General features: G+C 33.8%; 1 protein-coding gene across 2 annotated transcripts in view; it reads right to left on the bottom strand.

Annotated features, from left to right (window-relative positions):
* LOC130441048 (syntaxin-binding protein 5) overlaps positions 1-27,338 on the bottom strand; it is a 263,671-nt gene extending 236,333 nt beyond the window's left edge. The window contains exon 1 of one of the 2 annotated variants that reach the window (XM_056774529.1): positions 26,709-27,338. In XM_056774529.1, the coding sequence (XP_056630507.1) occupies positions 26,709-26,861 (153 nt within the window). In that variant the 5' untranslated portion in view covers positions 26,862-27,338. The remainder of the gene's footprint in view (positions 1-26,708) is intronic. The other variant, XM_056774530.1, reaches the window with a different exon arrangement.
* Between the last annotated feature and the right edge of the window lie 111 nt (positions 27,339-27,449).

Here is a 27,449-nt window from a genome sequence, read left to right as displayed (position 1 = left end):
AAATGAAGGAATAATCTGGAATAAACCAGTTTAGAATAATCGAGAAGCAATAAATAAAATCTTTTGATGTGTAGCCCGTGAGGCGGCAAACTTCAAAGAATTTGATCGAGCAAGCCGAGTGGCGGTGATTATCAAAGAGTGAGGCGGCAAACATCGAAGGTTTTGATGTTTGCCGCCTCCCCGTCACTCCCGTGAGTAAACTAAGGAAACACAAGGAAACTTGTGTAGACTATGGGATTCATAAGTCTATTGATGACTCCACATTTTTATAGTCTATTCATATCATATCCGGTGACGGATAAGATAAAAAGCACAAACAAGTGTTTTCTTTTAAAGATATGTACTAGTATAAGTATATGTACTAGTACTAAGTATAAGTACTTAGTTTAGTGTAATATTTTTTTAATTGGGTTTTTCCAAAATGTCTCGCGGGCCGGATCATATCTTACACGGGGACGGATGCGGCCCGCGGGCCGGTGGTGGCCCATATGTGATTTAAGTATAAAAAAATATGACCTATAAAATTCATCCACCAAAAATTCGCATACTGGCGCACCCGCCATATTTTATAGTTATGTCGCCATATACTGTATAGAATAAGTAAACAAGTTTAGCCGTGTTCGAAACGCAATGAACAATCCCCAACAATGCCGTTGCATAAATTCTCCCAATCAGTTGGTGTTCCGTGTGTGGAAAAATGACAGGAGATGGCTAAAAGAAATCTATTACTGCGTTTATTTAGTTATTTCAACTATTTTACAATAAGTTTTGTGAATCTAGATAAATCATGGGTAGCACGTGTCTGCTTTACGAATAAAAAAATTAAGATGCTACCTTTTGCGAAGCGGTTTATCTCGCGTGAACAAGAAGAACGCATAACTGACTGTTATTTTTATCTCGCTGTTCAAAGAACAAAAAAGAAACATACTCTAAAGTATCCCGATGTGAGTTTGACAAAACTGATTTCCGTTAGGAAGATTTGCTAGCGCATTCATCACTAGCAGCGAGACATCATTAGTCAGCCAGGAAGATTCATCCTCTGGTCCTGAGTTTCATAAGCTTTTACTAGCAATGCTACAGTTCTAGTGAGCCAATCCCTATATAGGGATCTGAATCTATCGAAAAAAAGGGGAAAACTTTCAGGATCACGACCTAAACGGTGATACCTGCTCGAACCTGGAGTTGTTTTATTCTATTTTTTGGTGGCTTTCATCGACTAGTTTAAAGGCATTAATTCTAAACAATGGTTACAACTTCCACCCTTTCCTACAGCTTATAAGAAACATTTAAAGTGATGAGATTTGTTTTAAACAAAATAAACTACAAAGACTTCCAAAGGACCATCCGTCTTGCTTTTGTGCTGATGCATTTATTTTACGATTTCAAAGTGGCCATATCAAATTCAGCAAATTTTTCATTACTCGTTCCTCAAAAAATAATATAAAGTTGGAATTGAAACAAAACTTCGTGAAGGCCATGGACAAATATGGTCCTAGGTTTTAATATTTAAAAAATGAATTTCCTTCTCTTAGAGAGGCCAAGATGTAGAAGAAATGTTTGTGGTATCTTCATAACGAGAATTTTTTTTCAAACGTATAATAGGCTGATGAAATAAGTTATGTTGAATATGATATTGGTCCGAACCGAATTCCAGTTGGAGGCAGGAGATCCAACATCTTGGTCGTTGGTCTGTAATATGATTTGCAGGATACTATGCGGATAAATAATTTGTTTTCCATGAGACAATTAATGGAGCAAAATATTCAGACTATTTAGAAACGAATTGCCACTTCTTTTAGAAGACATGCCGTTAGCTATTCGTTGTGACGAGGCAGATTTTTAAAACGCCACAGGCGGAACAGGAAGCATAATTTTGAAAATTCAAAAGTAAGATTGTAAAAAATTTTGGATTTCAATTTCTTAGCTAAGAAGAATTTACTGGATCCGTTCATTTGTATTCTGGAATAATCAGAAATTATAAGTTTCTCCCTTTATAAATATTTAGACAGAAGACAAAAAAATTTTAATTGAGAAAAACATTTACTTTTTTGTGTAATAAGTAAAGAGTGCCGTAACGTATAATTTTTAACGCAATTATAAAATTGTTGCACTTGTTGCATAAATAACTATTTTTTTTAATATTTCCAACATGTTTGTGCATATTTTGATTAAATGATTTGCATATTTGGGTTTTCCATTAGCTTATTTGGGTTTTCCATTAACATATTGGGGTTACCTTACATATAACAATTTTGAAAATATTGCAGGTATTTTACACTGTTTTTGCATACAGTTTTAAAATTCAGTTATCTCGTAGTTCATCTCTACGGGTTTGTACGTCAGGTGTAAGCAACAGACACATACATAGAGAGAAAAAAAAACAAACGATTATATTTTTTTTTATCTGCAACAAAAGGATGTCGAATGCGATGACGTGCTCTATCGCGTTGGTGAAAATATAATTGCTTCTGAATTACCCTCGGCGAAAAGCGAGATCGCAGACAGATAGGTAGAATTATAGGTATCATCTGGGATTTCAGGAGCTCATCCAAGAGGTACATTAACATATCGAACCGACTTGTTACGAAATTTCATTCGCACTGAAAAAAATTAATTATATAGTTTTGCTTGAAGTAATGTCAATTTTCATATGTGAAAATTCCTGCGTCTCAATTTAAACATCTTTGATTATCGACGATGGGGGAAGTATTGATATAATGACCAGCACCTTCTCCTGATCTGACGCCATTAGACTTTTTTGAGGGAATATGTCAAAAGAATTGTATACAAAACTAAACACATTAACGTATTCTTACTTCATTGTCTTATCCGTAGCGAACATTGGCTCTTAATAAGCCTATTCTTATTTGGTTTACTTCGTTTCTAAACAGATCAACATATGACACTCCAAACCACTGGCGTAGGTTGTACAAGCATGAATTTCGTCTTCTGCCTGGTCCCCTCTTACTATCCACTACTACAAAAGACGGTATTTGTCATGTCTTAGAATGTGGCCAAAATACTCCAATTTCCATTTTTTTACTGTAAAGACGACTTTCCGTAGTCCCTGTATAACTTCCATGTTGGTGTGCTCCGTCCAAAATATTCTCAAAATACGCCGATATCTCCAATTTTGAAAAATTCCAGTATAAAATAACCTCGGTCGTCGTCCAAGTCTGTAGACCAAAATATGTAGCAACTAGTCCTCATTTTATTTGTAAAGAAATATCTTTGCTGGCATATAGTTTCTTCATGTTGTTAAACGCAGCTCGAGTTCTTTCTATCCATAATCGTATTTCTGATGCCTGGTTCCATTTCTACTCGAAATATGCCATTTATTGTTAGATGCCTTGGAGGATGTTAACTGTTGCTAATAATCATACATTTTGTTTTCGATATATCCAAGGAGAGTTCATATTCTTCACTGCGTATATTTTTTGCATAATATTTTGCAGCTCATCATTATTATACGCTATATGCGTCGTCGGCATATCTAATATTGTTGATTGCTTCTCCGTTGATTTTAATACCATCTGATAGTTCTGCCAGTGGTTTTCTAAATATTAGTAATAGAAACTCGAAAAACCACCTATCTGGGACACATACGAGAATATATTGAAAAATTCTTAACCTACTATAGAACCAAACAAAATTTTAATTTCAAAGTAAGTTATTACTCAACATATTCTCCTCTTAATTCGATACATACGTCTCTAGACCTTTCAAAAAAATGTTTCTTCTTGCTTTGTAAACCAGACCTCCACAGCTTTTATTACCTTCTCGTTGGAAGAAAATGTACGACCTTTTAAACTTTTTTTAGTTGGGGAAAGAGATCATAGTCGAACGAAGCCAAATCTGGTGAATAAGGGGGGTGTTCTAGTAATTCAAACCCTAGATCACGAATTTTTTGCATGGAAACATGTGTGCAGGGGCGTTGTCCTGCAAAATCAAAACATCTTTGGATAGCTTTTCGCGTCTTTTCTCTTCAATTTTTTCCCGTACAGTTATCATTCAAAAAATCAATCATGGCAATCCCAAAAAACTAAGCAAGAACTTTTCAAGCAGATTTCTGGACACGAAACTTCTTAAGTCTTGGAGAACCAGAGTGTCGCCATTCCATCGATTGTTGCTTTGTTTCTGGATCGTAGAAATGTAAAAGTCTCATCCATAGTAACAATTCGATTTAAGAACTCTACAATCAAATATTTGGGGATCCATTTTGCAGCATTTTGTTTTCATGTCCAAATTGATGTGAACTATATGATGAACGTGTTCGTATGAAATATTCAGTGCTTCAGATCCGTTTTAACCCAATTCGACGGTATGATAACATCATGTTATGAACTGCATCAATATTTTCGGGGACTGACACAGAAACTGACCTTCCCGATCGGTCATCATCTTCAATGGAAAATTCACCTCTTTTGAAGCTAGTACAATTTTTCACGGTCGCATACGAAAAACATTGATCACCAAGGGTATTAAGCATATCTTCGTAAATCTGCTTACCTCTTAACCCTTTTAAACACAGGCACTTGATGATGGCTCGATACTACAGTTTTTCGATTTTCACAATTTCGGTGGACTCTGGTTTACTTTTTTGACGTCAAGCTTCTGATCGGAGGGAAAATCGAGGGAAAACGTGGTCCCGACAGACGACAGGCTTCATGACTGAAGAATAGTCGCGAGTGGAACGGTTTAGACCCTTAGACGCTGATAAGAAGGGCCAGAGACTGAAATGACTTTGCTGGGGTTATCGCCAACCTTCGTTAGAAGAGGGCAGCCAAAGAAGAGAAGAAATGTTAAATATGATTACAGAATGCTACCCTCTTGACAGTAATTTCTCCGCAGTGTGATTTACCTACGTTTATTATTGCAGTTTGACTACAGTACATATTAGCGATAATACGGATATCTTTTCAGTCTATGGCAATGTTTCTAAGAATCCCGATAAACCTTGAAGAAATCGATAAAGCACAGGTGTACGTTTTTGTTCATATCTGTGCATCTCTTGATGAGAACCTGTAGGCTAAAGACGACTTCTCTTGTACCCAATGCGGTTTCACATTTTGCGTATATTCGATTTTGTATAACTAGATAAATTAAAAGCGGTATTGTTGACAGTGCTCCGCATCTTGGTTTTTAGGGATAAAGGTTAACTGCAGCCAGTCTTCAGGAATCTTTCCTCTATCGTAGATGGTGTTATTTGGATGACTTAAAAAAACGAATTGAAATTAATTCAGTCTCGCCTGAGATGTTGAGTAACGTTAGAAGACATTCCTATACCAGATTAGCAAGTTGCCTAGACGTTGCGGCGAGCATGTTGACCATCTTCTACATTGACATTTGTTTTTTTCACATTATGAAAAAATAATCAGTATTAAAGTATCATAGTGGACATAAGAAAGTATGAAGTTTTTTCGAAGAAAGATCCAGGTTTAGTTAACAATTTAGTTAACAATTTTCTTGCGAATTCCCTTGCAAGAAAATGCTAAGCCACATACTGCGAAAGTTATGCGTAATAAGTTCGAAGAACTTGGAGCTATTGAACTCCTACCAACATTTGGTCCGGATCTTACACCGTCAGAATATTATTTATGGCGAACTTCTAGCGAAGGAAAAATTTAGATCCAAATTTTTAGGATCTAAGCTCTAAGAATGGTTTTATCACGGTCTCAAAGAGCTTGTTGAAACCATAGAATACGATGGGCTATTCTTCGGATCTTAAGGCTTATCTATACAAACTTGAGGGCTATTTTCCTGATCTTTATTCACTTTGTCTCCCTAAGAGTTTCTTCTCTCAACTTCCAAAATGTGGTTTGAATTAATAGTAAAAACTATAGGAGTTAGTCTTAGGATCGCGGATAGCGAAGGAGTAACACAAAAATCAAAGTGTCTTATCTCTAGGAGCAACGTAGCTCCGCTAGACAACTAGGTGTTCGAGAGGAAGAGTGATCTTGACTCTTCGGTTCAAAACGACTCGCCTGGATTCGTGGACGTAAGAAATAGGGGGTGTCATGAACACTATGGAAGATAGAGAGATGTAGGTATGTTGGTTTTTCCTGAAACGTATTACCAGATATATTGGAGAGGATGAAGTTAATTACATCTTGTTAGGACATTAAGACGATTATAAAAGTAAGGTGACTTGGAATTTCCTTGGTCGGTCGGTCAATAGGTGCCTAAGGATTATTGTTGTATTGAGGAAGATTTTCGGGGAAAAGATGGAAGCATGAAAAATGTGGTGAATGTATTATATATATAAAAATCGATTCTCGATTATGTAAAATTAAAATGTTCAAGTTGCAACTAGGAAATTCAAACCCTGATAATGTGATGTAACCGAAAAGAAAAATTCTATATATAAAAAGAGATTTTCCAAGATTTTCACTCGCCGTTGTTAGGTCGTTTTTACTTAAATAATAGAGTAATTAATATGTCAGAAAACTGTTATATATAACCGGCTATAAAATGAATTTGCATTTTCTACAAAATCTTAAAAGCAGTGAAGCTTAGAAAAATGAAAAATTAGATCTGGGTAATTTTTAGGGTAATATTCCGGTGCGTACCATCTCCCAAATGCAATTACAATGAATAAATCTGGGAGACAATGCTTTTTTATTATTTATTTTTCCATATTCAGCTTAACTGTAAAATTTTGTTATGTCAGAAATAGGGGTAAGAGTATGATAAGCCACTCCACAACGATCATCATGAAACTTTATACAAAGACTTTTGATGATACAAGAAATCGATTTATCATATCTATTTTATGCGGAAACATTTACTTCCGGAGATACCGGAAGTGGCCATTATCTGTGTGTGAAAAGTCATGATGATTGACGCATTCGCAGAAGAGTTTTCATGAAAAATCAATAGATAAAATGAAAATTTTGTAATTTTTGGTTCGGTTAGGTTAGGATGAGTTAGGTTAGGTTGTGTTAGAGACTGAAATGAAGATAATAAACATAATTTTCTTCAATCAAATATTTTAATTGGACTTAAATCTGTAACTTTTACATTTGAAAATCATTTTTGATTTCTTCTATTAATGAAATGAATGGGTGTATTTTCTCGACGCCATATATATTCTATAATTCTGTCCTTCCAATCTTCTGCCGCCTATCGCGGAAGAATGCTCTCAGAGGTCTCCAGCTGGCCTCAATTCTTTGGGTATTGACCCCGCTATCAGAAACAAATCTCTCTTTGTGATTGACCCACTCATGAGTGTAGCTGAGACATTTATAGACTAGCCATCTGTGTGAAATATGCTTCCTGGAGATACGTCTTTTTTTTCTAAAAATGATGCATTTGCATGCGTCAATCGTCATGACTTTTCACACATAGATAGATCTTAAAGAGATCTATCGAACACAGTTTTCCATAGTTCGATAACTGTTAGCCTTCCTGAAATAATATCTCCGGAAGTAAATATTTCCACATAAAATAGATATAATAGTCTACGTATAGAGTTTCATGATGATCGTTGTGGGGTGGCTGTGTCGAAATTGGGCTGCAGAAAATATCTAAAAAGCTCTACATTTGACAGTGATATTGATTCATTCTATATAAAGGTGAGAAAAAATAACATTTGGAGAAAAAATAAACATGGACTTACAACTATTCTGAACGAAATGGGTAAAACGGGATGAAAAAGAATATAAAATAGATTAGCTCAGAACACCGAATATATGATCACAAGCAAGAGATAAAAATAAAAATTCCTACAAGAGTAGAACTGATGGTGGATAATGGAATTTGCAATCTTCACAAATGACTTGGTAGCAAAATATGAAACAGGAGCCGGTATGTTTTCAGTAGTAATAACCCAAGGATATTGATAATTGTTCGATAATATTTTATAGCAGATTTCGAAAGCTTATTCCTTGGAAATCAAGCTATAAGCAACAAGCTTCAACGTAGTTCTTTTAAACCCTGTGCCATCTTTTCTTCTCATTCATTCACAGCCCAATCCTATAAAATCAACGCCAATTATTCCGCCTTCCGATTTCCATCTAATTGATATTTTCTATCATTCAAATTCCATAAATGCTTTCCGTACAAATTTGTTATAAACGGTATTTTTTGGTATGTTTGATTCTATAATTTTACAACCAAATATCAAATATTTGAAACGTCAAAATCTAAATAAATCATTATGTATCCAGGGCAACGTGATAAAGTGAAAACATCCCATGTGATCTGTTCTACTGATTGATAGACTTCAATCTGATTCAATCTAATTCATTCGTTTCATTGGATTTCTACTTGAGCAAAAAAATTTCAAAGAAACTGAACAGTCAAAAGTCTTTTGGCTGGATGTAACATACTTCAAGCGGAAATCTACGTAGTAGAGAAGGTCTCCAGACTGATAAGAGAAAGTGAAGTACAGCATTCCACGCAACAAAACCAACAAATTCAAAAGTGGTAATGAGCAGTCGCGGAGCACTCTCCTGGATTCGTGACATTGGAGTTCTGCTGGGTACCTGGACATTATGAAATGGAAGGGAATCCAGGGCAGATAGGCTTGCTAAAACAGAAACGAATGGAGAAAATGTTAAAGAGACAGTAATAGTGCCGCTACCTATGGAATCGGAGATTTTGTTACAAGATCAATCACTGGACAAAACTCGGAAATATAGCAAAGAGTGTACCGGAGATGAAGAGATAATTGAGCTTCTTCTTTGCTGATGCCCTACCACGACCATCAAATGCTGGGGTTAACCCAATAGGCCTCGGGCTCCTAAGTGAAGAACGACCAATTTAGATCGAGATTACCCTTACTAACCTAACCTTACCTAGGTAGTAATCACTTTTAACATAAATATAAAGACGTGTTTTCAAAATATTTAGCTTTCCTTCCTAGCGTTACTATGAGGCTAGTTCTTCGTTTCAATTTTTCGGCAAAAACAATAAAAAAATAACTTTCCCAGAATTGTATTGCAAGTCGATGGAACAATCTCTAAAACTTCCAAATTTTCGTACAATTTTTTGCAGAAAACTCACTTTCCCCGATTAGACTAACAGCTGACTAGACATTTTTTAAGAGATCTAGAAGAAAAATGAGATATATCATGACCTTTTTACCGAAAAATACCTTCATGATCGTGTCAGTCAACTGCCGCCGCCTTCGACGATATAACGTCTGTCGAAAGTCGCCGTCTCGACGCCCTAGATACGACGCTTGATAATTACATGGTAATACGTTTCCTCTTTCCTCATACATCTTTATGCTCACAATCGGTTCACGTATCAGAAAATATGGAGGGAATAAACAAATACAATTTCTATAGGAAAGTATGTACCGAGTTGGCAACTAAGAACGGCCTTCGGCCATATCTCAAGAACGTATTATTTACATCATCATTATCGTCTCCATAATTTTTTTATACATGAAATGAGGCGCTGACGGATCGTTTTGCCTATCGTATTATTTTAAACATATCATCTCTTGTATAACGAGATCTCTTATTCGGCCCCATAAATAAAAGTCTAAGCAAGTTAGGTCTGGAAACTTGGGAGACCAAATGAATAAATTTCTACGTCCTATCAACCTATCAAGGTTTGCCAAACATATATAAAATATTGTGTCAGGCAACCACCATGTTGTAAGAACATGTATTCGGAAGACGTTCGGAATCACAAAACTATGCTAAGAACACAGGATTTTGGTTGTGTACGAGTTGCGTCCAGCGGTCAAATTTTAAGCCGGGTCACTGTAAGGCCCTCCGCACACGGGTTGACTCATTTGCAATTCTAGTTGTCAACGGGAGTCGCGCGCAACCTTGTCTGTGTTTCACAGTGGGAGTCCTCACACGGGCTACTGCCAGTCATAAACTCAAATCCAGTTAGCAACGTGACTCGCATGATTTGCACGCAACGCTGACTCCGGTCGCCTGCAACCTCAGTCGCGTAGTTGCGTGAAGTACAATAGAAGACCACGGGTGCGGAGGGCTTTATATTATTTAAAATGAGTGTAATCAATCTCAATCAATCAATATTTTTTTGTTGAAGAGGTGGAGAAGCATGACAACTATAGAATGCTACAAACTTTGCATCTGTTCTTTTCAGTTCTTCGGCAGCAACAAACAGCGTTTCTTTCAGTTCTTCGGCAGCAACAAGTTTTTAAGTTTTTTTGAATATACAAATGACACCAATATTTCCTTCTTCCTCCTCTACGATACCGTCTGTACTGATAGTAATCTATCATTTCTTCCTCAGACTCACTATGCTAGAATGCATTTTCAAAAACTAGCACCACATAAAGTAAAATTATAGAAATAGGATTTCACTCGTCCTAGCTCTGTTGCCAACTGAAACCGACTATCAGCCGAGAGTTGCAAACTGAAATTGTAAATGAGTCGACCCGTGTGCGAAGTGCCTAAGGGTCATTATATGAGTCGCGTCCCGAAGACCTTCCAAGAAGTGTGCAACTAAATAGTTCTGTAATCTAATTATTCTTCCCAAGATTATCGATATCTAAATATTGAATTCTGGTTAAACCATTTTCTTACCTGGAGCTTAAGTAAAATACATATTATAAACTTATTAATCATAACATCCCCTCACTTGTTGGGATAAGTATCATGGATAGGGATAAGCTTGAAGTGATTGGTTGAAATTTTATAACTAACAGCCTGTAGATAAAAAACATGGTTATTGACTCGGACCTTTATAGGTCCGGTTGACCGAGGGACGCAGTTAGTGTGCAGCGTGGTTGTTAGATCCTGAACATGTTCAGGATCTCTACCGGAAACAAAGTTGTAGTTTAGAAGGTATGTTATTAATGGAAATTAAAAAACATCGATACCAGTTGATCATTGCTGCAATATTAGTTAGATATCAGGCTACTTTTAACTAACACCATAATTTAAATTCAAACGGTTTGGTCATATAAAACCTTCTAACTTGGTATAACCTGGACATTCTCATGTTGTAGGATCCGTTATTCATGGCTACCATAGAATTTGGGTATGGTCTGGTCAACAGTTTCCGTATCGAGGTTAGTAGTTTCACTTGAACATTTTCGACGTCTAGACAGAGTTTTTTCTGTTAAAAATGAAAAATTGATCAACCAATATACAAGTATATTATTTTATTACCCACGTATGGATTTCCAATGTGGATCTATAAATTACTTCTCGTAAAAAAATATCATAAAAGTAATCGAAGTCACTCGATAACGAAAGGTCGAGAAAATAAAGTTTCCATTAATGCCCCTTTTTATATAGACACTCAACGGTGGGAATAAAAACCGGTTTGTCGGAAAACCAATAAAACGAAGAGATGATGGACGAGAAATTATAAAGGTCACTGTTTATAAAAAGATACAAGAACGATTCGAAGGAAAAGTGATTTTTCAGATGTGACGTGTCGAAGTACATGAATATATTTTAATCTTCATATAAAAAAATTGTTCCTGTGCTTCCCTCCCTACTTCTGGAAAACAATATGGTTGATATTTAATTAAATAGGTGGGATATGATTTAATCTGTGATTAAACTATGCCTTAGTATAATTTGCCTTTTATATTACAACGGTAGACAAAAAAACTTGATGTAACACAGATATTGAGCACGGAAAACTCAATTCTTCATCTATTTCCATCAGAAAATTATTTGTTCAATGTTCAAATTTCATTTGGAAAAGCAAATTTTCAGTATTAAACTGAGGAAAGTGAATTTTCACCTAATTTGTTGTCGAGAATGCCAATTTTTTATCAAATCAAACTAAATAAATGATAAAAATTAACTTAAAACGTCAATTTTTCAAAAAATTCAATATTGTGAAACGAATTTTTCACCATATTCAATCTTGTAAAGCCTTTTTTGTTCAAATTTTATTTGGAAAAGCGAATTTTAACAGTATTAAACTAAAAAAAGTCAATTTTTCTTACACTTTTATGAGAAAAATTTAAATTTTTACCAATAAAATTGAGAAAAGTGAATTCTCACCCAATTTGTTGTCGAGAATGCCTATTTTTTACCAAATCAAGCTTAATTAATGACAATTTTCGACAAAAATTGCGCTCATAAAAAGAGATGTAATTCAATATTTGTCGAGGCATTAGCTAGGAAAGTAGTTGTTTAAAGAATTTGTGCTCAAGCTACCCATATTCCTTCAACAAATCAATAAGAAATGCAGTTGTGTACAAAATGTTGATATTTTTCTACCTTAAATGACATAAAATTAATCAAAACGCAAAAAAAATGATTTAGAATTGATGCCAAATTTCGAATTTCAAAACTAAGGTATCAATATAACGCGAAATTTTAGTCTCTACAACTTTTATTCCATTAATATTTGCATAGGAGTATCTGATTTCTACATATGTGGTTTTGGAAAAGCTCACAATGTAAAGTTGCAAACAAAGTACGAAATATTCGATGAATATCAGTCGACGCAGAATTTAGTCCTCTGTATTTTTAAATAGAATGACATTTTCCGTGCGACGTCATCTATAAGCAAAAAAATTAAAAATGCAAAAATTTGACGGTTTTTCGGTTACTAAAAGTTCAGATCACCACCTGGTATGTTGTATATTCAGATTAGAAATTTTAAAACGATTTGTAGCTTGCTGGAAATGAATTTCCAAAATGGATTTTTGCTACTTAATTTTATTTTTCTAAAAGCTAATAATTTGGCTGATGTTTGTACAAAAACGCCTACCGAGTTCGCCAAAATATTTCACTAGAAATTTTTCAATTTCTCTCCGCTTTTTTCACGCATTAAGAAATACGTAGACCATCTCTATTTTATAAATTCCGCACCCTTTTACGTAGCCTCATGATTAATCTTTTTTAATTAAGGATTCCTTTAGCAAGACGACTTAATGGCGTGTCTCTTTTGTTACGTAATTTCAATCTTCCAAAAAATAGGCGGAGTCTTCAATGCCGAAAAAGCTATTTTAAATAACATATAACCTAATTTAACTAAATTAATACCAAACTTTATTTAAGGTTATGATGAAACTACTATTTAAATTCAACTTTTGTTACAAAATTATTGTTATTTACAAAAGTTGTCTGAAAAGTTTCCGAGTTTCCGAGAAAAGACTCGGAAACATATGAAATTGTAAATTATAATTTGATTACCCCAAAATAGGGCAATTTAAGAAATATACATGACACAAAAACTAACAAATTTTAAATGTAAAGAACAATTAAAGTACAAGTAGAAAATAATGTTACAAATTTCTTCTTTTTTCCAATTTCCCCAAACCGTGAGTAACAAATTAAAATATATCCCTCCGAAATCGCGTTATTTGGGATAACAATTTACGATAGGCCGTTGGAACTTTCCGGTTGGAAAGAAATCTAGTGACCTTCCGTCTAAAAAAGTTTGTTCTCTGATTTAACGTCTAACATGGCTATGTCCCTAGCGAATCCATTTTAAAGCCAAAATGTATCTGGACGAGAAATATTTTTAAGAAAAAAGTTAACTATGATGAAAAAGTAATTTGTTTTGGTTTAGAAACACGGGGATGTTAAATCCTATGTCTGCAACGATTTTATAAACATATCGACTCGGTAGAAAAGAATAAACGTGATATCAGTAATTTTATTTTATTTCAAAGCAAATTGAAATGTCATATTTTTGTTTTTTTTAAATGTTTATCGAGAAATGAAGAAACCGATGAGAGTTTTTATGTTGATAATACCTTGTAGAAAATCAGAAAAACGAGCGACAGTGCGACATGGTCGCAGAACGAGAAAGAGGCCTGCAGAAAATTAGGTTGCAGCTCGTAAACACCAATTGTTTTTTGAAGCTCTATCAAGGTAGCAATGTCAAATTAGCAGAAATCAATAAAAAAATTTGCAAAATCTGTAGCTTTTTGTAGCTATTTAGTTGCTGAAACCGTGATTGTGTTACTTAAGCCGTTCGCGAAAAATCGCAATTAATGCTAAATTCATATAAAACTGGCATAAAATTTCGATAAACCAATAGATATCGAGTCAACTAGTGAACCAAAATGTATTGCTAATTTGTTGCTGCAGGTAAGTACTACCGAAAATTAGAAAAAAAAGACCAGACGAAATTTTTATACTAGCAGTAATTTTCTTGACACATGATTGCTTGAACTCGACTTGTTACATGATAAATGGAGAGAATATTTAGTTGCTACATTGAACAATGATCAAATAAGCCTAAAGAGTGAGCAACAAAATAGGAACAAAAAATCGGCCGATCCTTTCGATCAGCAACAAATTTTTGAGTACATGCTAGCTTGAACTTGACTTGTTGAACAACATATGCTAAAGAAATTTATTTGCTACATTGAACAATGTTGAAATGAGCCCGAAGAATAAGCAACAAAATCGAAATTAAAAATCGGCCGATCATTTCGATCAGCAACAAATTTTTGAGTACATGCTAGCTTGAACTTGACTTGTTGAACAACATATGCTAAAGAAATTTATTTGCTACATTGAACAATGTTGAAATGAGCCCGAAGAATAAGCAACAATATCGAAATTAAAAATCGGCCACGTGTTCCTGTCAGAGTTACTCTCAAATATTTTACGGCTCTAGAGTAAGTAAGAATGATATCTCCTTCCAACGAAATATTTAGGAGCATGCCAGGGTTGCGCCTCATAGTGAAAAGAAATAGCTCGGTTTTCCTTAGGTTAATATATAGAGGATGTCTCATAAATAATTCGCATCATTATTTACCCCGGCATTGATAGCTCGACCATCTAGAATGTTTTCGAATCGTCTTTTCTTTGCGATGGGTTCTGGTAATTACCCTTAGTCAAAGAACTTATTTTCCATGTTCGGGTTGTTTAGATAAATCCATTTTCCATAGGATGTAAAAATCATCTTTCGGGCAAGGTAAGGATCTGGTACTGCTGGTACTACATTCGTTTTCTATTTTTTTCCTTGTAATCTCTATATCACAAGGAGATGGAAGACCTAAGGGCGAACGATCTTCAAGCATCAAATATCTACTATTAGAACGATTAAACGAATAAAGTAACGTTCGCTCATTAACTAGGTCTTCCCTTCTATTTCATATATTGTACTCTTCATAGAATTAAGAGATTAATTTTGGCAAGTTACAACATGTTTTAATTGAGGCGCAGGAATTTCCTCATATGCAAACCGACATTACTTACTTCTATTACCCTGTGTGTTTTCCAGATAGAAATTTGTTATTGCTCACAATTTTCGTTGATAACTTTTTTGGATAATGTCCATAATAACGTAACACGAAAAACTACCCAGTATGTAAAATATAGAAATCTATTAATGATAAAAAAAAAACGTTGTTCATTGAATCAGATTTTTTGCTGCTTCATTTAGTGTTGTACGGTTCGTGTTTATGAAAAACCGGCTGTTATTCGAGATGTCGGCAATTAAATTACGAGTGAGGTCAACCGTACAATAAAACTTCTATTAGGTGTAGTCATTCATCGATTCGGCATCCCATAATAGCTATTACAGAATTAGTAAAACCAAATAATAAAAAAACGTAGTATTAATTGCGCCTTGTACTTATGGAGTTTTTTTATAAATTAAGTACAAGATTCAGAATCGCTTCACCTGATATACAGGGTTCTTCACGACGACCTGAATCAACATGCATATGGGAAAGTACTGCAACTAGTGTTCTGAAAATTTGATTGTATGGGTTTTCCAAAATGATCGTTTCAGCTAAAATAGTTTCAGTTTTCTGAAACATCCGCTTATATCGGAAGGGGGCCCAAACTTCGTTAATTTAAAGGGAATGCTATAGTTTTTATTAAATTTTTGGAATCTACGCGAAATTTCAATATAATTTTATACAGTGCTTTTCAGATAAAAGTATCCACCTTTAATAACTTTTGTAATACTGGTATTTCCAATCCAAAAAATCCAAAAACACGTCAATTTATGTTGGAAGGGGCAAGCATTATGGCTTATTTAAACTTACTGGAAAAGCCACCCCCTCACCCCTAGCAGCATCCCCTTTATTTTTTTAAATTACTTTTCATATTTTTTATGTAAAATTTGGATACTCCTCTTTGAGCTGATTTCAAAAATGTATAATACTTGTAGGTTAAAGTGGTTAGTTTATGAGATAAACAATTTTTCTTTTAAGAGCACAAATTTTACTTATTATTTACTTTCACCTTATTTGCCTGTACTAAAATGGGTTGTACAACAGTTCAAACTCTTTAATCTTTTTAACTGTGCTATTTATTCTACTTAAAAAATCCAAACAACAAAAAACTCTACTTTTTATTAAAGTTTGACATTGTCACTATTGATAGTGTAATTTGATACATTATTTATTTTGTTTCTCTGAAATGGTTTACTCTTTGCAAGAAAGAATTGAAATTGTAGGTTTATACTACCAAAATAATAATTGTGCAAGAGCTGCTGCTAGAATATTTAACGAATTACATGACGGAAGACATGCAACTCATAAGTATGTAATTCAACTGATGGAGAAATTTACCACAACAGGGTCTGTTTGCAATAAAGTGCATAAGCGAGAGGGACTCGTAAATAACGAAGCAATCCAAGTGGCAATTTTAGGGCAAGTCAGCTTAGAGGCTCAACAACCCCAATCGTTGTCAACAATAAGTAGAGCGATCGGTGTTTCATCTTCTACAGTTTTCCGAGTTCTACATAAATTCAAGTACCACCCATACAAAGTTAAGTTGGTGCACGAGTTGAATGAAGATGATTTTTATCGTCGTCTAGAGTTTTGCGAATCAATGACGCAAATTATCAATAACAATCCACAATTGTTAAACAATATTTGCTTTTCTGATGAATGCTCATGGTCATTAAATGGCTTAGTAAGTAGGCATAATTGTAGATATTGGGCTGAAAGTGATCCACATATTATGCGTGAATTCCATACACAACATCCCCAAAAGTTAAACGTTTGGTGTGGTATCCTAGGTGACACATTGTCGGACCTTTCTTCATCAACGGAAATTTAAATGGTGAATCATATCTTGAGTTACTCAGGGAAGGGGTTGACCCACGTATTACAACAATAATAGAAAATGATGATAACCTTTCCGAAGATTTACTGGTATTTCAACAAGACGAAGCCCCCCCACACTATGCTATGCCTGTCCGACAATTTTTAAACGAAACATTCCTCGCTCGTTGGATAGGTAGAAGGGGGCAGATGATGGAGTGGCCACCTAGGTCACCGGATTTAACACCCCTAGACTTCTTTTTATGGGGGTATTTAAAAACAAAAGTTTATGCTACCCAACCAGAATCTCTGGATGATTTACGAGAGAGGATAGAAAATGAATGTCGACAATTAAATCCAGCCGTATTAAGCAATGTCAGAGAGGCATTTCAAAATAGATTATACCATTGTATGGAAGTGAATGGTACTCATTTTGAACACTTATTGTAACTTCATAATAAATAGCACAGTTAAAAAGATTAAAGATTTTGAACTGTTGTACAACCCATTTTAGTACAGGCAAATAAGGTGAAAGTAAATAATAAGTAAAATTTGTGCTCTTAAAAGAAAAATTGTTTATCTCATAAACTAACCACTTTAACCTACAAGTATTATACATTTTTGAAATCAGCTCAAAGAGGAGTATCCAAATTTTACATAAAAAATATGAAAAGTAATTTAAAAAAATAAAGGGGATGCTGCTAGCATTTTTTAATTATTTCACATTTTCACATGCAGCGCTCCACTAAAAAGATGATATTTCTAAGTTTAAGTAAGTCAGATCTAATATTTTTGGGATTTAGACAATTAACACTTACAGCTTTCAAAATCTGTGAAAACGTTTACAAAAATATATATAGGGTGTTCAGAAATTGGTGCCGAATTTCGCTATCTAAAAACTTCTCTTTATCATTGGATTATAATTAAGGGGATTTCTTTAGTAAATTCATATCTCAGATTAACGATTTTTGAAGAAACTTGGAAAAACTGAAGATTCCGTATTGTAGATTCCAAAAATTTAATAAAAACCACAGCATTCCGTTTAAAATAACGAAGTTTGGGTCCACTTCTGGTATAACCGGAAGTTTCAGTAAACTGGAATTATTTTAGCTGAAACAATCATTTTGGAAAACCCATGCAAGCATATTTTTAGAACACTAGTCGCAGTACTTTCCCATATACATATCAATTCAGCTCGTGACCCTGTACACAAACGCAAAAAGTACAGTACATATAAACACAAACAAATTTATAAAAAATGAAGATTCTTGTAAATATATTATACTCCTTTCGGAAAGAGAGTAGAGTAATAAATCAATCCCTCTCCTGGCCACCATAGCCGTAGTCACATTTAAGAACAATTTATTATTTTATTTTATTAAACCTTATCAAATGAATCCAACATTAATTTTCTAAGAAATTTATTGCATTAAGTTCAAATTTCCTTCATGAATGAAGATTACAAATATTTAATCCGCAGAAAAGTCCACTCATTTTACTTTAAAAAGAAAATTCCTACCATTAAGAAACTCCGGGAGGAAGAAAAAACTATTTTTTATGTGGACGAGACTTGGGTTAACAAGGGGCACACTATAGGAAAATATGGCAAGATAAGACGGTTAATAATTTTAGACAAGATTTCTTGGAGGAACTATCAACAGGATTGAGAGCTCCATCGGGGAAATGCAGTGGTTTTGTTGATGATGGCCTACTGTTATTTGAATAAAAAAACCGGTGACTATCACGAGGTTATGAATGCAGATGTGTTAGAGGAGTACTTTATACAAATGCTAGATCTTATTCCAGCCGGATCTGTAATTGTTCTTGACAACGCCAGTCATCACTCGAGACAAGTTGAAAGTCTACCTACGACGTCATGGAGAAAACAAGACATTATTAACTGGTTAATACAAAAAAATATTACATTCAACAATGACTTGGTGAAAAACGAACCATTGTCAAAGTAAATAAAAATCCCCACAAGAAATATAATATTGATGAAGTGGCAAGAAATCGCCAAATTACTATTATTCGTCTTCCTCCCTATCACTGTGAACTCAATCAAATCGAATTGATATTTGCCCAAGTTAAAGGTGAAGTAGCTCGGAAAAACACAACATTTAGATTAAAGGACGTTATAAGAATATTAGTGAAAGAAGCTTTAAAAAACGTTACTGCTGAAAACTGGCAAAAATGCATTCAGCATGTTATCAAAGAGGAAGAAAAAATGTGGGAATTCGACATTATTGATCAAACTGTAGAACCTCTAATTTAAAAAATTCATCCACTAGTTCTTCGGAATAAAATATTGTGGGCTTTTTCCAACTTTTTTTGAGTAATCACAATATTTTTTTCAAACGCTTAACTTGCTTAAGGTAACATTGCGATTTTGAGCACAACAGCCATCAGAATATAAAATCACAGGCAATAATTTCTTACTCAAAATCTTCTCTAGATGGTCTACTAAGCATGAAGCAAAAACAGAGGCTTCTTAGTTCCTTAGTTGCTAAATTGTATAATGTAAAATTATGGACGCATAATTTAGTTTTATAATAAATAGCACTGGCTTGAAGATACGGGTCCAATTTTACCGATTCAACATCCTGTGTGAATACGTGACAAGCTCCGGACTGTACAATACCTTTGTCAGTATCTTTCTCTTTCCTGGCTTGATCTTTCTAGTTTTATGACTGCAACAAATGTCACACTGATCATTCTTTGGGTGGAATAGACTCAGATTAAGTTTCAAAAATAATTTGTCAAATAATTTACGGCCAAGGCATTATCTACCCTCTAACTCACAATTATCTTTATATGTCATTAAGTAATCTGATTACCTTTATAAAAAAAATAAAAATCGCTTTTCCATTGAATTATACTTTAGGCATATCAAATATAAAAAACTTACTCAATTTTAAGACTTATATAATTATAATTCCTCAAGAATATTGACAGCTGTGATTTGCGGCATGAATATTCATTGAAAAAAAACATAACCTCAAAATATTTAAGTAAAACGTAAACAAATTATGCTTGATCCCATAAAACATATGAAAAACGAGCTTTCATATCTAATTTTTTATATAAACATATTTGTAATTTTTTCGCATTTATTTACACTCTTTCTTTTCAGGTGAATTAACTAATACACTGTTTCTAATGTTTTTAATTTATTTACACACTATACAATACACTTATATATACTTATAAATATTACTTAAACAATTTCTACGATTACTTTTACTAATTCGTTCTTTTCACTACCAATATCTATTCAGAAATAACTAACTGCGTTTACACAAATCACTTATATACCTAAATAAAATTCTACAAAGTTTTAGAACAAAAAGAAATAAATAAATAGACTTTCTAGAAAATATTTAGAAGAAATACTGTAAATAAACTGTCTGCTACTAAAAAAATTGTATACAAATGAACATCAAACGAGTTCTGCCACTTATCAAAAATGTAAAAGATGCTGCCCGAAAAACGCCGCGCAAATTCGCCGATTTTTTAAAATTCCATAGTAGCTGGACAGATCCGGCCTAGGGAACCATTTCGCGAACTCATTCGTAGCAATATTTAATCACAAAACGTATTCTATACCTTCAGAACCTGCATTCATCTCAAATTTTATCTACTTTCACTATTATTTCTGAGAAGGCATCAAATTGCCTCACCTTTTCATCATTTCGTAGCCCCTTATCACCATCTTTCCTAAATTGAAATCCTCTGATTCTTATGCATTCTTCTTTGCCTCTCCCACGTTCTCATTTACACTTTCAGTTCTCAAATGCTTGTCCGACTCATGCCCATTTCACACATACGTTCCCGATTTATTTCTCTTCCTAAATCAAAAATTGTTTTATCCCCATCTCCATCCTAAACTTCGTCCATCTATTTGAACCTTCTTCCGTCTTACCTTTTGATATTTTCCTTTTGTTATCTTTTTTTATCTAGAGATTCATATTTTCCACATAAGTACTATCCCATACCATTATTTTAATGAGTCGAATGCAGCTTTTAAATCGATGAATGTAATATGTGAGTCTATATCCTTTTCTATCAAGCTCCTCAATATGTATATGTTATCTATCGTTTGTCTTTATGCACTTTGCTCCTCCTCCATTTCTTCATGCTTGTAATTCCTTATCTTTGTCTCTATGATTCTCGTATATACCAAAACAATATAAATAATTGGATCCCTTGCTGCTGCACCTTTTCAGATCTATCCCAACCCTACTGCTATTCGACTCAACTTCGACTCTTACTCCCTACAACTAATTTTGACTCGCCCTATTTCTCCTCGTGTCTCCTTTTCCCTAGTTTTCGATTCTCCTTCCCAAATTTCTTCGAATCCAACGTCATCACCGAATCATCTTTCTCATATTCTTCCATAATCGTCTGAAACATCATTTGCACTCCTCTCCTGCTTCCAAAGTCCCCCAAACAACTTTGTATCTATCACAACTCTTACATTTGCCATTAATTCCCTTTTCCCAACTCGTGCCATCTAGTCTATCCAATGCCAACTATTTACCCCATGACATTCACATCTGTCCCATTTTTGTTTCTTCCTACTCACTAATCCTGTAACAATTAACTCGCCATTTAGGAGAAGTTCCAACTATTCCTAAGGTAATAAAGCAGATTAAATGCCTCAGTTCAAAATAGGATTGCGGGGTAGGCATCGTTGAAACTCTTGCGTTGTCTTGCAGCAATATCACACTGCAGATTGGAATATCGCGTCGTTTTGATCTATAAACAGGTTTTATTGTGTTTTTTAGGTGGTTCGCGCAAATAGTTGATTGTTCAGTGAGAAAATTAACCGCAACAACTCAGAAAATTCAGAAGTCTTGGCACTTACTGAAACTGAAATCTGTAACCGAGCCGTTCATGCTCATTATTATCTACGTTAATGCCAAATTCTGCAGCCATTTCGTGTACTATACTGCGTCGTTTTCCCAAATTAAGTTTTTCTACGGCGCTGACATTCTCATCGGTAACACTTGATTTGGGACGCCGCGCATGTGGCAAAGTGTGCCAATACTTTTCAGTCTTTTCGGTTCATACACTTGAGTCGAAGAGGCACTCATCCCCGAATTTTCGATGAGTTTCTGCTGGTTTTACATTATCTTTGATAAAAAAATGAATAGTGATGCGGTGCGCGACAGCCACTAAGTTTTCCAGCATTAATTCAAAAATTCCGAAATACAGTTGCTGTAATTTACGTGTTTGTTGATCGTTAAATATCACTTACTATTACTTTAAATCAATTTTTATGTGACTAATCGAAGCCGATTTTCACAGTTTTTCAAATATCTAAAAGAAACTGATGACTTTAAATTAGAACTACTGTACTAACTGTTTTCATTGCTTCCCATTATTCGAAAACAACACTTTTTTCAGTGTAAATATTTATCCGTTTTGTTAGATATATTATTACGAAAACGAATACATCATCGAAAATGGAACAACGACCTTGACAATACCATTTGTGTTTGTGATAACGAGGCAACATTGTACAATTTACGATATCAAAGAAACTAGAGGGAGTGTATTTGGATTCGGTATCGAATCTCGCTGCTGCCTAAATATATAAATAAAATAGTGTAGTAGGTAGTGGTACAAAACGTTTTTAATCTTTAGTATCACCGAATCAACACGTAGTAATCCATTATACATACCGAGTTTTTCTTCTTTTTTAATTAAATAAGAAAATTACCATATAAGAACAAAACATGTTTCATTTAATATATTTTTTGAAGAAATAGTATGACGTTAAATTTTTGAGTAAAAGTGGAAATGCCACTCATACAATCTTAAGGTAGCACTCCTCAAATTTATAAAATGTATTATCAACGATTATTATTCGATAAATCTTGCATTTGATCTATTTTTGACTAATCTTGCCTTAACTGGCTCATTTCTATTTTGTCTGGATCTTTTATTAATATTGCTTTGGGTAGCTGGTTTTCTGACTTATCTTGCCTCACATGGCTAGACTTTAATTCTATTTAGTCTTAACTGGTAAAATTTTTAATTAGTCTTGCCTTAGACAGCTGGATATTGAATCTCTTTTACTTTAGTGGCTATATATTTGATTGAACTTGCTTTAATTTTCAATGAATCTTGCCTTGGACAGCTGGATTGAATCTATCTTGCTTTGTATGGCTAGATCTCGAATCAATCTTTTATTTTAAATGAATCTTACATAATAGAGCTTAATCGTCAATTGGGTTTGCTTTAGATGGTTAAATTTTTACCTAATCTTGCCTTAGACTACTAGTTTCCGTATCTAGCTTACCCAAAATCTATTTTACCTATTGAATATGTAAGACGGCTAGACTTTGAACCGATCTCACCTTAATTGAATCTTGAATCAATCTTTTATTTTGGATATACCTTACATAATAAAGTGATTTGATCATTGTTTTCCTTAGATGGTTGAATTTTTACTTAATATTGCCTTTGATGGCCTTTTTCGTATCTATCTTACCTCAATTCAATAGATATTGAATCTGCCTTGTTTTAATTGGCTGTATCTTTGATTGAACTTGCTTGAGACGGCTACACTTTGAACCGATCTTACCTTAATTGGTTAAATTTTCACGAATCTTACCTTGAATAGCTGGATCTTGAATATATCTTGCTTCATTTGGCTGGATCTTGAATCAATCTTTCATTTTGGATGTATCTTACATAATAAAGTGATTTAATAGATTGTGTTTGCCTTAGATGGTTGAATTTTTATTTAATCTGGCTTTTGATGACATTTTTCGTTTTTGTCTTACCTTAATTCAATGGATATTGAATCTGCATTGCTTCAATTGGCTATATATTTGGACATGCATTAGACGACTAACCTTAATTGGTTAAATTTGTTCTTGGATAGATGTAAGTTAAATCTATTTTGCTTTATACGGCAAGATCTTGAAACAATCTTTGATTCTGGATGTATCTTACATAATAGAGTCAATTGGGTTTGTTTTAGATAGTTAGATGTATGTTTGATTGAACTCGCTTTAAATTGTTAGATTTTAAATCCATCTTAACTCAATCGGGTGAATTTTCAATTAATCTTGCCTTAGTTAGCTGGATTTTGATTCAATTTTTAATTTTTGGATGTATCTCACATGATAAAGCAAAATTTCATTAGGATTTGTGTTAGATGATTGAATTACAACCTAATCTTGCTTTATATGACTAAATTTCAAATTACCTTAATTCGATGGATATTAAATCTGCCTTTCTGTTTTTGGCTTTATCTTTGAATCTTGCCTTGGACATCTGGATCTTGAATCTATCTTGCTTGTTATGGCTAGATCTTGAATAAATCTTTCAATTTGGATATATATCACATAATAGCGTAATTTAATCTTGCCATTGATAACTTTTTTCTTACCTTTTATCTTACCTTAATTTATTGGTTGTGTCTTTGATTGAACTTGCTTTAGACGGCTAGACTTCGAATGGATCTCACCTAAATTGGTTAATTTTCAACGAATCTTGCCATGGACTTCTGTATCTTGATTCTATCTTGCTTGTTATGGCTAGAAATCTTTCATTTTAGATGTATCCTACATAATAGAGCAAAATCATCAGTTGGATTTGCTTAAATGACTGATTTTAGTATCTATTTTACCTTGATTCCCGAGATATTGAGTCTGTCTTGCGTCAATTGACTGTATCTTTGAGTGAACTTGCTTAAAATTGTTAGATTTAAGTCCATCTCATCTCAATCGGTTGATTTTTCAATTAATCTTGCCTTACACAGCTGGATTTTGATTCGATATTTCATTTTTGGATTTTCTCACATAATAATGCAAAATCTCAATAGGATTTGTCTTAGATGGTTGAACTATAACCGAATTTCAAATCTATCTTGCCTTAATTGGCTGGATTTTGAATCCATCTAGCTTTATTTAGCTGAATGTTAAATATATCTCATCTTACGTAATTGTATATCTTTTAAATCTTGCTTTAGTTGACCAAAACTGTTGTCTTAGATGGCTGGTTCTTCAATCGGTTTTGATTTAGTTGGGATGAATATCTGATTAATTTGACTCACAAAGCTGGTTCTTCATTGATCTAAATCGATTTCTCATTTGATACTTGCTTTTTTAATTTATCCTGCTTCAGACAACTAGATATTTTATCTCAGATAAATCTATGCTCGATTAACCTTGCCATATATCACTGAATTCTAGATCAATTAAATTCATTAATCTTGCTTTAAATAGTTCAAACTTTGAACAATCTTTCCCTAGGTAGCTGAGTCTTAAATCGATTTTGCCTTAATTGGCTGTAAAATTTAATTAACATCGCCTTAGTTGGCTGGATACTAAATCTTTATTGCCTTAGTTCTCTGATTCTTAGATGAATCTTGCTTTAGATGATTGTATAATTGCTTAGCTCGAACAGTTATATCTTAAATAATTTTGTACCTGAATTAACGATTCATTTTGCTTTCTTTGGATAGTTACATTTTAATTAATTTTGTTTTGCAAGGTTCGACTTAATTTCAAATTAATCTTCTCTTAGTTGCATTGATTTTAAATCAATTTTAAATGGATGTAGCTTTCATTGGTCTTGCCTTAGATAAATGAATCTCAAATTAGTGTTACCTCATATGATTGAATCTCAGATTAATCTTGCCTCATATAATTAGACCTTGCATCAATCTTTCTTTTTAGTAGCTAAATGTGTCAGTTATCTTGCCTCAAAGAGCTGAAGCTTTTATTTATTTAGCATTTGGTGGATGAATGGATCATTGCTTGATCTTGCCTTGAAAGCTATGCTCTCGAATGGAACTTGCCTTGGCTAACTATAGCTTTGAATAATCTTGCCTTAGATAATTGGAACTTGAATCGACATTTCATTTGGTTTTTGAATTTTCGACTGACTTTTAATCTTGCCTAATATAATTGAACCTCTAAATGATCCTGGTTTAAGTTGTTAGGTTCCTCATTGATTTTACATTAAGTAAAAGTATGCCTTAAATCAGTTAATCTTGTCAAAAAGCTTTAATTAGTTCTAGGAAGGTGACTTTTTATATATTTTGCCTTGAATAGCTAGATTTTTTTATTTTGCTTTAGTGAGCTAAATTTTTAATAGAGTGTGCCTTAGATGCCTGTTTCTTCTTTTAATCTTGCCTAAAATTGCTAGAGCTTTGATTAGTTATAGGGAAATAAGGTTTTCATCTGTTTTGTCTCAATTTAGTGGATTTTTGATTGATCTTGCTCTAGTAAGCTAGATCGTTACTAACTAACTAACTAACCTGTTGAAAATTTCGGAGCCAAGCGGTAAAACGTAAAATAAAATTTAAAAACAACCTAAAATTCACTCAAGAAGAAGATAAATTATTACAATGGAATTCTGGAGCCCTTTAATAAAATTTCATGAATATATAACCTCAAACATATTAAAATGCAGTCATTTCAATACAATTTTGGTCCTTCACTTTCATTTGTACTGCAAGTGTGAATTAAAATCGAAAGAAACTTTCCAAAAAAGTTGAAATCTAATTTTGTATCCTTAATTTCAAAAAAAACCCTCGTTTATTTCTAGAGTTTGTTAATTTTATTGAGAAGTAGATTCACACATACTATTATTTCGGTCGGTATCATTTGAATCTAATTTGAATTTTTTGTATATATCTGTTATCTTTCACAATAAATATTATATGAATAAATTTATTTTATATGCAATATGTTTTCATTTCATATAGATCCATCGTAGATATAGATTGTTATTGTATATATATAATATTTTCAACATGACAACTTACCCTCTTAATTTGGAAGTGATCTGATTTGAGAGTTTCTTGGATCTCTTGATCTTGTCTGGAGGGTTGAGCAACAGAGTTGCGGAAATTGTCTAGAACGCCTTTAAATGTGAACTTCTTCATAACTTCACGTCTGTCGTCCTTCTCACGCCTCATCACACCATACTTTGGTAAAATAACCGATAGTTAAAAACAATTTACCTCGCGAATTTAAATGATTATTCAAAAAATTTCTATGCCATCTGCGAAATTACACCACTCTGCAGCAAAAATATCGACTAAAATGAAGCTTAGCTTGTAGTACGTCGCGTAAAGTCTGGAATATATACAATGCGCTTCGAAAACCCGGACTTTTAGCAATTATATTCAAAAGGAACGCGTCGCGACGACCTCTACTCTAGCTGTTCTCACCAACTTACGGCACTCTCGCAAAAAAGTCGATATCAGAATATCCGCACTGATTTCGCACAGTTTCGAAAGCTGCGCTAAAAGGACCTAACCTAAAGCGCAAGCCGAAATTTGCACCACTATTGTTTCTCACGAAATAAATATCAAAATACACCCCCGACAGCAAGGATTGGCTAGATAAAAACAACCTAACGTTCTCTACGTTTATCTACATACACATACCTTGACAGATCGATATGAGTCAAAAATACCACATGTTGCTTATGATTTAAATTGAACAATCTTATCTATTTCCGTCTTTTTCTGTTACATGCAACAGAAAGAGATAAACGAGCG

This window comes from Diorhabda sublineata, chromosome 3, assembly GCF_026230105.1.
Source record: "Diorhabda sublineata isolate icDioSubl1.1 chromosome 3, icDioSubl1.1, whole genome shotgun sequence".
NCBI lineage: Eukaryota > Metazoa > Arthropoda > Insecta > Coleoptera > Chrysomelidae > Diorhabda > Diorhabda sublineata.
Note: the sequence above shows the minus strand (reverse complement) of the source record. Positions and strands in the feature narration are given on the sequence as shown.